This window comes from Taudactylus pleione, unplaced genomic scaffold, assembly GCF_031769625.1.
Source record: "Taudactylus pleione unplaced genomic scaffold, aTauple2 ptg000740l, whole genome shotgun sequence".
Classification (NCBI taxonomy): Eukaryota; Metazoa; Chordata; class Amphibia; order Anura; family Myobatrachidae; genus Taudactylus; species Taudactylus pleione.
The window spans coordinates 2,433,729-2,446,609 of NW_028285142.1; the positions used below are offsets into that span (position 1 = coordinate 2,433,729).

The window sequence follows — 12,881 nt, forward strand, 5'->3', positions numbered from 1 at the left end:
TGTGACCCCGCCCACTTGTTTGACGATATAAAGTGACCCCCCCACCACCTCTTTTCATGTCTCTGCTCCGAATCTCCTAGAAGTGTGACATGGCCATTGTTCTCAGCGATTCTGTGCAAAGTGGTGGATGGCGCCCATCAGTGGGGTTACTCCTGCGTGGAGGATAATATCGTCCTTCTTGCTGCGACGCCAGCATCATCACCTCTGATAAACCCACGTAAATCAACTTGACTCGAGACATACAGAGAGTTAATAAATAGCGCGTTTTTCCCATTCTAACTGTACTTTACTGAGCATTATAATACACTGTGTAAATATGGAAGTTTCGGTGCATACAAAGACACATTTTATTGTTTAGATTTCAAAAGAAAAAGCAGAGCCACGTTTTTATTCATCGTATAAAGAGGCTCCGGCAGGTGACGGCTAATTAGTGTCAGGAAGACATCGGCCCCCAAACGTTTGCGATCTCCTGTCCTAACAGGTAACAGTCCCATCTCCTGCCAGGTACAATGGTGACGAATCTCTGAGACGGAAGATCCAGGGCTGGTTATTACTACATAGGGAAGATCGTACACTTGGTGCCAGCCAAGGGCTCTGCTCTACTTTGAAACTCCACAAGGGCAAGAAATAACATGGGAAACGGTATACAGTGGGTGTAGTGTCTGCCGAAATATCACAGCACGTCACCAAAAGAGAGACACTGAGGTCACCGCTTATACTTCACAATATAGTGAGCCGTGGCCAGTTACCGGAAATGTGGCGTGCTTGGAGGTGTTCGCTGTCAGATACAAGACACCTTCACTCGAACGAATATATTAGTCGACTCCACATTCTTTGTGATTAGGAACATTGTGACAGAGGTGGACAGTACATACAAAGCCTCAGCAACCTATACAAGGGACCCGTTACTTGGCTCACCCCATTCTGGTGCCTCGGCTATGAGAGGTTCCAAGTTGTGGTCCTTAGTTGTGTTTCCCCACCCGTGCCATACAGTACAACGTGAGATACATAGATAAGGGGGTACATCAGGTATGATACAGAGGAGAAAGACAGGGATGTATAAAGCCAGCTCCTGTTCTTATGTTAGGAGATTGATTTGTATCCTCTTCTCTGGACACCTGGAGAATGAAGACAAGACACATTATTATGTAATAAAAGGAATCGCATCTCTAAAATGACTTCATAAATGATGATACTCCATGCACTGTTACTAGATGAGCGGCTGCAGTGTCCTGGCAACGATTGGACAGTTTTTGCTGCAAATGTTGCGATTGGTTAGTAGAACCGGTGCAAAGAGCTTGGTGGTAATTTTGTTCCATTTCTGGAATAATTGAAATAAGAAAAAAATGTCCAACTCTGTTTTGAAATCCGTGTCCTCTTTACAACTTATGTAAAAATGAATGTAGGGTTGGCACCCATGGGTGCCCAATCTCTGCGACCTAAGGAGAACTAGTGGGTTTCCCAACTTAACCCAATGGAAATAGCTCTAGCGCACAGAAGGGCACTTTATAGATCAAAGCTTCATTGTGACACTTTCACTATGCAAAACTCTCCATAAATGGGAGCCCGGCAATATAGGACTGTTACAGGCACTAAGATATAAGGGGTCACACACCCTCCTACCCAAACATGACATATGGGCTGCAATTGGCAAGTAAGGAATCACCCAACAAAAAAAAAAATTGATAATCATCTAATGATTTATTAGATTAATGGCATCATAATACAACTCACTATTCTCATAGATATATTATTTTATTTAACGGACAGTCCTTTATTTCTCAGCTCCCATTTATGGAGAGTAAGGGGCTAGTTTTGCATAGTGAAAGTGTCACAATGAAGTTTTGATCTATAAAGTACCATTCTCAGCGCCAGAGATACTCCCCCAGCAGCACAGAGTGTATCAGGAGATGAGTGATTTGTTAATGAGGATAAAGTTGCATGTGACAGGGGGGAAAGGGGGGGGGGTTGGGTATCAGATGCCGGCATCGGTAAGTATCCTAACCCTACAGGGGGCAGTGATATGATGTGAGGATGGGAATGGATGCAGCGGGAAGTCACAGACTGAGGGTTATATAGTGGGAGGAGCAGGGTCCCCAGCAGCACAGAGTATATCAGGAGATGAGTGATGTAGTAGTGAGGACAGGGCTGCATGTGACAGGGGCAGAGACATGATGTGAGGAGGGGAATGGAGGCAGCAGGAAGTCACAGACTGAGAGTTATATAGTTGGAGGAGCAGGGTCCCCAGCAGCACAGAGTATATCAGGAGATGAGTGATGTGCCAGTGAGGACAGGGCTGCATGTGACAGGGGCAGTGACAGGATGTGAGGAGGGGAATGGAGGCAGCAGGAAGTCACAGACTGAGAGTTATATAGTGGGAGGAGCAGGGTCCCCAGCAGCACAGAGTATATCAGGAGATGAGTGATGTGTTACTGAGGACAGGGCTGCATGTGACAGGGGCAGTGACATGATGTGAGGAGGGGAATGGAGGCAGCAGGAAGCCACAGACTGAGAGTTATATAGTGGGGGGAGCAGGATCCCCAGCAGCACAGAGTATATCAGGAGATGTGTGATGTGTCAGTGAGGACAGGGCTGCATGTGACAGGGGCAGTGACATGATGTGAGGAGGGGAATGGAGGCAGTAGGAAGTCACAGACTGAGCGTTATATAGTGGGAGGAGCAGGATCCCCAGCAGCACAGAGTATATCAGGAGATGTGTGATGTGTCAGTGAGGACAGGGCTGCATGTGACAGGGGCAGTGACATGATGTGAGGAGGGGAATGGAGGCAGCAGGAAGCCACAGACTGAGGGTTATATAGTGGGAGGAGCAGGGTCCCCAGCAGCACAAAGTAATGGTCTGAGGTGCTTATCAAATTGGTACAGGAAAAGTGTGGTGTCAAATATATCTTTATTTGAAACAAAATTAATACATTAAACTTCTTAATTGTTATCTATTGTTGAAAGGGATTGAACACAACTTTGGCATTCAATGGCAACTGTTGGTTTGGATCGTGTACCGATGGGAATTCCTTGAAAAGGGATGGAGTGGTCTTTAACAATCCAATAATCACAACCAACCAAATATCTGTTGAAAATGTACACAATCACACAATCACACAATCACGTGGTGTCACTGCAGGCGTGACAACTGCACAAGGCACAGCAATGGCTGTATTCAGAATACAATGGCTTTTTTCGTAACAACTAGTAGCACTGGCTGGTGATGGATTTATGTTAAATTAAAATCAGTTTAAATATTTAATTTTTCTATTACTATCTGAGGTCACAAAATGAGTAAATGTTCCGCAAAGTTGCATGAATAATAATAAAAAAAACCTCAGTATTTTATACCAGAATGACGCTGGCATTGTATGTCTGTGATCTTCAGATGGAACATTAAGGTGATGTATGTTGCCATGTGCAAATACTGTATATTCCTCCTCTGCCCACAGGTTCCCTGCTCAGGGCTGACACACACCAAGTATTTCCATTTGCAGTCAGTTGCGGTTTGATGGCAGATCTGTTTAGAACGCTGCCGTAACTTGAATTCAGCAGTGTCCAGCATTGACGTCCTACTCCTATTGGCAAGCACCAGATACCCACTACATTATAGAAATGTGGGGTCAGTAGTGTTTGACATAGAGCCCTGAATAACAAGGTACAAATGGCAGCAAAAAACAGATGTGAGCCCCATTAATCTAATTTCCACTATAAGATCTCTTCTGATTCATTACTATGGTAAAAAGTATTTTTTATCCAATAGGCACCACCTGTAATCATGAATAGGAGAAGAGGTGAATAACCTTCAGCCGCTCAGCCCACCGACATAATTATTATGTACAGAGAGGAAGAAACAGCATCCAGCTCCTGGCCAACTGCACTACGCCACATACCGCGCCCATGGATACCACCCAAATAAAAACAATATTCTTTATTGATGGCACGTTGCGGACTACAATATTATATAGGCGAGGATGGAACACATCAGTCTCCAGAACCACTACCATGGGCTTAGTTATTTAGGAAACTCTCCCACCAGCTGATTGATCAGCTAAAAAAATAATCAATATTTAAAAACATCAGTGGGATACTTCTCCTAATCATCAATAACTTGCTGGTATTACATTGTAACCGGATTACTGTTTATTTCTCATGAAGCATACCTCTGTGTACATGCATTCCTACTCCTCCACTGGTACGGAACAGTTCTCCTTGTTTTCTGAAGGTATCGCCAGGTAATCGGTGCTGTGGAAAGACGGAGCATGGGAGATTCTACCTGCAAGATGCTAATGATTGTTTCCAACTCACCATCATATACAAAATTAGTTTTTGTCTGCAAACTCAGGACCTCATTCAGAGGCGGTCGTTAGGTGCAAGCGGTCGCACAGAATCAGGGCGACCGCCTCCTTGTTACCACCCACAGCTTAACGACCGTCCAGGTTGATGGTCGCGATGGTGATCACCATTGCGACCATCGGGGCTTACGACCAGACCCTAAGGTTGGGTCTGGGCACTCGTAAGCCCCAGGGAGCTTCCTGCTCTGATGGAACAGGAAGCTCCCCACTGACATCACTGATGATGTCAGTGTGGCTGCCCACAAAATGGTAGACGTTCCTTAAGGAACGCCTCCATTTTGGAAACCACCCCCCCGGCCCGCCTACCAAAAAGGGCGAGCTGTCGATCAACATCGACAGCCGACCCTTTGGTAGCGAGCTCCGGAGCAACAGAGTTTATCATCGAGTCGGTTACGAGCGCATTGGTGCTCGCAACCGACTCTGAATAAGGTCCTCAATCCCTGTCAACATGGACACACACATCAAACTCAAAGCAATTCCATTTCAATCTGTATGATTAAAGCTGGCCACCAGTTACAGTCCCGTATACACAGGTATTGGAATGTACATTGGGTTTGGAAGCCTACAGTAGGAGGAGGTCACACTTACACACTCTCTTGGGTAATTTCTTCGGCCTTGGAGATCTTCCTGTAGCAATAAATGACTTCTATCAGAAGCCATAAGGTGAGGAAAGCCAGGAGAATATACATCATGATCGCCGAAAGGACAGAAGTAAAATCTTCATTCTCTGTTGGGATAAAAACACATTTTATCCGCACTTCTTATAATAAACACCTAGCTTTGTAAATTGCTAATTGCAGTGTATATTATGACATTTACACAATGAAATAAAACAACAACTACTTGTAATCTGACATTTCAGTTGCTGCGGTGGTCAGACCCTACGCGTTTCACCAAGGTCTCTGCAGTGAGAATGTCTATTTTTTGGGGGTCAAAGTATTTTTATTTCTCTTGTGGCCAATTTATTTTATTTCAAGTCACAGGCAACAATCTATTTTATATAATATATTTTACTTCCTGATACTCTACATAGTATGGGGGGGGTTACCATGAAAAATCAGGACTTAAAAAAAAAAAAGGGAAACTGTTGTCTCTAATAAAGCCAGCTCCCTCATGCTGGTGATAACATTTCTAATCTACTTGTGAGCTGGATATTTCAGCTGACACATATAGAGTGAGTAATGCTGGGTGCAATCGATTAATTGATCGGCCAAAATATGGCATGTGCGTCAGCCAGTGTGTACCAGCGATATGTCTGTGCCTCACAGCCGATGGCCGATATCTCTGCTCATCGTACTATGTGTATGGGCAGCGAGCCAACCCCTTGTACACTTGTTGCAGAGGCCGTAGGGAGGGGGGCACGACGTGACCCGTGGGCAGATGATGGTTGTTCAATGTGTATAAGCAACCATCATCTGCAGATATATCTTCCTGGTGTGTACCCAGCTTAAGACCAAAAGTGGGTCAAGGGTATGCTTGGTGTTTACTGTGCGCTAATTTAATGTGGATTACTGGATATACCAGAATATAGGTACTCCTAAACTTCAGTGATTTATATGATTGATGCACACACTAATTTATCAAGTTTACACTGAAGGCACTTTTCTTAAAAATATATATCTTGTATGTGGTTTTTGTATATGTGTGTGTATATATATATATATATCCATGGCCAAAAGTTCTGAGAATGACACACGGATTGGTTTTGCACAAAGTTTGCTTCTTCAGTGTTATTAGACCTTTTATTAGACCTTTATGTCAGATGTTACTATGGTATACTGAGGTAACATTACAGCATTACATAAGTGTCAGATGTTATTATGGTATACTGAGGTAACATTACAGCATTACATAAGTGTCAGATGTTACTATGGTATACTGAGGTAACATTACAGCATTACATAAGTGTCAGATGTTACTATGGTATACTGAGGTAACATTACAGCATTACATAAGTGTCAAATGTTACTATGGTATACTGAGGTAACATTACAGCATTACATAAGTGTCAGATGTTACTATGGTATACTGAGGTAACATTACAGCATTACATAAGTGTCAGATGTTTCTATGGTATACTGAGGTAACATTACAGCATGACATAAGTGTCAGATGTTACTATAGTATACTGAGGTAACATTACATAAGTGTCAGAGGCTTTTTAGTGACAATTACATTAAGTTTATGCAAAGAGTCAATATTTGCAGTGTTGACCCTTCTTTTTCAAGACCTCTGCAATTCGCCCTGGCATGCTGTCAGTCACCTTCTGGGCCACATACTGACTGATGGCCGCCCATTCTTGCCTAATCAATGCTTGGAGTTTGTCAGAATTTGTGGGGTTTTGTTTGTCCACCAGCCTCCTTGAGGATTGACCACAAGTTCTCAATAGAATTAAGGTCTGGGGAGTTTCCTGGCCATGGACCCAAAATTTCGATGTTTTGTTCCCCGAGCCACTTAGTGATCACTTTTGCCTTATGGCAAGGTCCTCACCAAACTGTTCTTGGATGGTTGGGAGAAGTTGCTCTTGGAGGATGTTTTGGTACCATTCTTTATTCATGGCTGTGTTCTTAGGCAAAATTGTGAGTGATCCCACTCCCTTGGCTGAGAAGCAACCCCACACATGAATGGTCTCAGGATGCTTTTTGTCCCCTTCAAGATTTCCCTCACATACAGTAAATGAGTGCACCATTTTGACACCAGTAGAACATGGACCTGTGGAACCACTAGCAGTTCTATCCTCTACAGTCTACACCAACCAAGTACTGCACCAACAAATCATTTTTAACTTTAAAATAAACAATCCCTAGTAAGTTGGTAATCCTCTACCCAATGAACTCTAAATACAGCTTTAAAGGTATTTGACAGGTTAGCATAGTTAAGCTTCCCCCAAGCAAAATACTGTAAGGGAAACTCCTGGAATCAAGTTCCAGTTCTCATATCCACCCGGGTGGCAGCATTCCTTTATTGGTGTCTCCCAGCAAGACAGAGCTGCACCTCTCTACACTGCCACTTCTTGCAATGTCTTCCGCTCTGGGTTTTCTGTGGTTACTCACAATTCCCAGATAAGTGTCCTGGAAGGCAGCACATTCAGACCAGTATACTTCTTGATCACAGATGATTTTTGAAAAGAGTCTCACTGCAAAATGGTGGCTACTACCTTGACTTGTTTGTCTTTTAACCATTACCTGTAACAAGGTTCTGTAATACACACAAGTGGTTCAGTGTATGCAGCTAACCTTGCAAAATCATTGACTCAGCACTCTGCTTGAGACCAGTGTGAGGTTACTTCTAAAGTCCACTAATGGCAACAACAGTTTTGCGTCCAGCTCTACAATCACCAGAAACAACCAGAGCTTCCCTCCTGCTACATCCAAAGTGCAATAGGCAAGGCACACAGAATGCAGTAGCAGGGGACAGTAGGCCCACAATTCATCCACACCTCCACACTGAAAATATTAGTTGGGTTACCGGGCCTTCATTCTTTGTGGCGCGTTTCACTCACTGTATTTGTTGTGGCTCAGCCATAGGGAGAGATGGTCATGCATAGCCTATCAGTCCACACTGGATCAGTACAGAAACCACCTCTGCAGTCCTCAGTCCAGACCACAGATGAAATGGTCTATCGCTAGAATCTCTTGATTCGCTCAGGTTGCAGAACCTTAAATAATTCACAGAGCTGCATCCTAACTGGTTTCTCTAATCCAAAGCTCCAGCCTGAAATTGTTGTCCTGATAGCTGTGACGCCTATGTGAATCAAAATCTCACGTTAATCCAACACCTGTACTTCATCCATATACCGTACAGTAGGTTTTCTGCCCCCACCACACAAATAAGGTGCCAGCTTTTTAACTACATTTTCCACTGGCCATTTGGCACATTTTGCAGTTCTTTTAAACCTCACCAGATACCCCTTAACATCTCCAGCATGATTTTTTTCCAGAGTGTGCTGCACAGATTTATCGTACTGCATCGATAGGCTTAGTTGTATCTGGGCCTTAGCTAAGTGCAGCACTAGAGCTTGCTGTGCGGTAATGACTTCTAACAAATCCCACTTCTAACACCACCTGTTACATGGACATCTTCAGGATGATACTCACAATGTAACTTCAGTGTAACAATCTTTACTTGTCAGGATGGCAGACAATTTTCATAAATACTTTCTTCTTGGCAATCCCTAGCACTAAGTTAACATAGTCCAACTTTCGTACTGGCCAGTCAAACCTCTTAAAATTAGATCTCCTTCCACAGCTGTAGCCTGACTGACAGGCGTGACATCCATATTTTTCTCCCTTTGAGTCAATTTATATATACCTTTGTTTTTTACGTGTGTCATCAGAATGGTCTATTTGGGATGATGTGCACTGTGAAAAGAGCAGCAAAATTAGAAAGCAAATGATTTCCTTTCCCATCATCTCACTGTGGGAGTCTCAGCTTGGTGACTTGCTGAAGGCTTTTGTTTCCATGGTTATGTTAGCAAAACTCTGAGCATCTTCATAGCTGAATTCACAGCCACCTACTCGTCTTACAACCCTGACTGCTCATTGTGTGAGCAGAATCTGACAGTAACAGTCAGGCATTGGAACTAATATAGATCTCTGGGCCTGATTCAGAGCCAGACGCTATATGCGCTCGCTCGTTCAGAAAAAGGGACCGGCTATTTGAATTGAGCGCTCGCTCTTTGCGGTCTGTTGACGCCTCTATGTCTGAGCGAGCGAACGAAACATGCGCTTGCTATCTTGTAAAGACGCCCCCTGGCCGTTCGCATCCTACGTCATCTCCGCTATTTATTAGATTAATCGAGTACATCGAAAGGCGTCTGAACTGCTCGCAGTGCTTGTGGTTGGATTTTCCTACCGCAATCATGCGAACAGTTCAGGCTAAGAGACAACCAAGTGACGTGGCCGATGACGCTGCTTTGTTAATTATGCACACCCTTAAAACGCCCGTTTTGACTGTTTGGCACGCCTGCGTTCGGATCTCCACTCCCCGTTTTCAAGCAGCTTCCCCTGTTACCACCCACAAACGCCTCATCCTGTCACTCAAATTAGCAGGCACTCGCTATTTTGCGAGCGCTCGATTTCCGACCGCACCATACCACCCATACGCATGCGCAGTTGTGCGAACATCGCTCGGAGCAAACGAGCGGCCGCTTACGAGCGGCTCTGAATCAGGCCCTCTGTGCCAAAGGAACTCCGTACTAATCACTGGACTATGGCCATTGTAGATCCGGATAGATCACCCTGAAAAAGAAGATCATTCTCCACAGCATGGTAACGTCATCACAGGTTTATAGAGCTGTCTTGTCAATTTCAAATGAAAAACATAAGTCTAAAAAATATCTCAAAATATGCTTTTGACGGAAAGGGATGAATCGCTCTAGTAATTTGTGTCACTGCCCTGGAACTGATGTTGGAAATAAACTATAGCTGTAAATTATTATTATTATTACCAGTTATTATATAGCGCACACATATTCCGCAGCGCTTTACAGAGAGAATATTTGACCATTCACATCAGTCCCTGCCCCAGTGGAGCTTACACTCTATATTCCCTACTACATGCGCACACACACAGGCTAATTTTTGTGGGGGAACCAATTAACCTACCAGTATATTTTTGGAGTGTGGGAGGAAACCGGAGTACCCGGAGGAAACCCACGCAAGCACAGGGTTGTGCTGAAGGAAATATAACTTCTGAAACCGCTATTAAACCAACCGCATTACATTAAATAGGACCTGATTCTGAGTCGCACACTATGTCTGTGTTGGACGCAGTTCAGCGTTTTTTTTTGCAACTGCACATGCGTCTATGTCGTACTGCGTAGAAGCAAAAAACGTGGAAGCACAGAGATGGTCTGCGTCATGGGCGCGTTACTGAAGTGTTTGTATACACAGGCACTTAATCGCTCACATCAGAGGCCATCCTGAGACGGAAATTCTCCACCTGCCATAGGGCTGGTCCAAGTTTCCATGGTGCGACCGATGGTGGCATCTAGAATTGCACCAAGCGGTATTACAATTACTCTCAAAGTGGGCGTCCCAGCCCTTGCACAGTCAGACCCACGCTTGTACACCAGGGACGGGCTGTTACAATCATTAGCATTTAGTCACAGACGCGACTGCAGCAAACCACGCTAAAGCGTTCGTCACAGCGTGCAATAATAAGCCCCTTAGGTTCCTGATAATGTCCGTCCCCTGTTATTGGAGTAGCCGGCTGTGAGACTGTTAAATCATTTATTAATTAAGTGCCACAAAACTGCAGCACATGAGAGTCGATATAATAAATCAGACAACAGAAGACACTACGCATAGGAGCAGGAGAATGGCCGATTAGGCATCATGTGTCTCTTACCTATTTCAGTGACAATGAGATCGATCTTTATGTTGCTTTGAGTAGAGTGTTGGTGAGCCTCGAAATGGAGCGTGCGGTTAACCGTACAGGAAAATTGCCCTGAATCCGCAGTTGTTACATTGTGTAATATGAGGGACACATCCTGCAGATCTTTGCTCCCGTTCCACAGTAGACGACCTTTGAATGGACTCTTAGGTTCGCGGTGTTTTCCCTCGATGAACTCGTAGATCTAGAGAGTGACGAAGCAGAGAGTTAGTGAGATCTGTGTCAGAATGCAATAGAGCTTCTGTATTTCTCTTACTCACATTTAATGGCTAACATCACCTTTTAATGTATTTTAGCACTAAGTAACTTATTTCCAAATACATCCCATCTATTTTCTTTCATATCCTGACAGATGCCACAAAGTAACTGCCTAATGTTGCTCGTTCTGGCTGTCATGGGGAATGGCTCTTATACATGGCAACACCAAGGGCCTGTTCCTGAGTGACATACATCCCGGCTGCTTTCCCTACCGCAGCGGCAGGTTACCTACTGCCAGTGCAAGAATCAGCCCGTATATGCCAAAGATCCACGCTTCTACATGTGGTAGCCTATCCCGCCCACTGGTTTCACTCCCGCAGCTGTCATCATTAAGGTTGTATTGTTCAGGTGGGTTTAGTTAGGGTGTATTGTTCAGGTGGGTATAGTTCGGGTGTATTGTTCTGGTGGGTTTAGTTAGGGTGTAGTATTCTGGTGGGTTTAGTTAGGGTGTATTGTTCTGGTGGGTTTAGTTAGGGTGTATTGTTCTGGTGGGTTTAGTTAGGGTGTAGTGTTCTGGTGGGTTTAGTTAGGGTCTATTGTTCTGGTGGGTTTAGTTAGGGTGTATTGTTCTGGTGGGTTTAGTTAGGGTGTATTGTTCAGGTGGGTATAGTTAGGGTGTAGTGTTCAGGTGGGTTTAGTTAGGGTGTATTGTTCAGGTGGGTATAGTTAGGGTGTATTGTTCTGGTGGGTTTAGTTGGGGTGTATTGTTCTGGTGGGTTTAGTTAGGGTGTAGTGTTCTGGTGGATTTAGTTAGGGTGTATTATTCTGGTGGGTTTAGTTAGGGTGTAGTGTTCTGGTGGGTTTAGTTAGGGTGTATTGTTCTGGTGGGGTTTAGTTAGGGTCTATTGTTCTGGTGGGTTTAGTTAGGGTGTAGTGTTCTGGTGGGTTTAGTTAGGGTGTATTGTTCAGGTGGGTATAGTTAGGGTGTATTGTTCAGGTGGGTTTAGTTAGGGTGTATTGTTCAGGTGGGTATAGTTAGGGTGTATTGTTCTGGTGGGTATAGTTGGGGTGTATTGTTCTGGTGGGTTTAGTTAGGGTGTATTGTTCTGGTGGATTTAGTTAGGGTGTAGTGTTCTGGTGGGTTTAGTTAGGGTCTATTGTTCTGGTGGGTATAGTTAGGGTCTATTGTTCTGGTGGGTTTAGTTAGGGTGTATTGTTCTGGTGGGTTTAGTTAGGGTGTATTGTTCTGGTCGGTTTAGTTAGGGTGTATTGTTCTGGTGGGTTTAGTTAGGGTGTAGTGTTCTGGCGGGTTTAGTTAGGGTGTATTGTTCTGGCGGGTTTAGTTAGGGTGTATTGTTCTGGCGGGTTTAGTTAGGGTGTATTGTTCTGGTGGGTTTAGTTAGGGTGTATTGTTCAGGTGGGTTTAGTTAGGGTGTAGTGTTTTGGTGGATTTAGTTAGGGTGTATTGTTCAGGTGGGTATAGTTAGGGTGTATTGTTCTGGTGGGTTTAGTTAGGGTGTATTGTTCTGGCGGGTTTAGTTAGGGTGTATTGTTCAGGTGGGTATAGTTAGGGTGTATTGTTCTGGTGGGTTTAGTTGGGGTGTATTGTTCTGGTGGGTTTAGTTAGGGTGTAGTGTTCTGGTGGATTTAGTTAGGGTGTATTATTCTGGTGGGTTTAGTTAGGGTGTAGTGTTCTGGTGGGTTTAGTTAGGGTGTATTGTTCTGGTGGGGTTTAGTTAGGGTCTATTGTTCTGGTGGGTTTAGTTAGGGTTTAGTGTTCTGGTGGGTTTAGTTAGGGTGTATTGTTCAGGTGGGTATAGTTAGGGTGTATTGTTCAGGTGGGTTTAGTTAGGGTGTATTGTTCAGGTGGGTATAGTTAGGGTGTATTGTTCTGGTGGGTATAGTTGGGGTGTATTGTTCTGGTGGGTTTAG

The 12,881-nt window shown here is 44.2% G+C and overlaps 1 protein-coding gene across 2 annotated transcripts in view; it reads right to left on the reverse strand.

Annotated features, from left to right (window-relative positions):
* Nucleotides 1-319: 319 nt before the first annotated feature.
* SCN3B (sodium voltage-gated channel beta subunit 3) overlaps nucleotides 320-12,881 on the reverse strand; it is a 28,728-nt gene continuing 16,166 nt past the window's right edge. For both annotated transcript variants that reach the window (XM_088457140.1, XM_088457141.1), the window contains exons 3-6: nucleotides 10,707-10,935; nucleotides 4,944-5,082; nucleotides 4,164-4,245; nucleotides 320-1,118 (exon numbers count right to left, since the gene is read on the reverse strand). In XM_088457140.1, coding sequence (XP_088313266.1) covers nucleotides 4,182-4,245; nucleotides 4,944-5,082; nucleotides 10,707-10,935 — 432 coding nt within the window. In that variant the 3' untranslated portion in view covers nucleotides 320-1,118; nucleotides 4,164-4,181. The remainder of the gene's footprint in view (nucleotides 1,119-4,163; nucleotides 4,246-4,943; nucleotides 5,083-10,706; nucleotides 10,936-12,881) is intronic.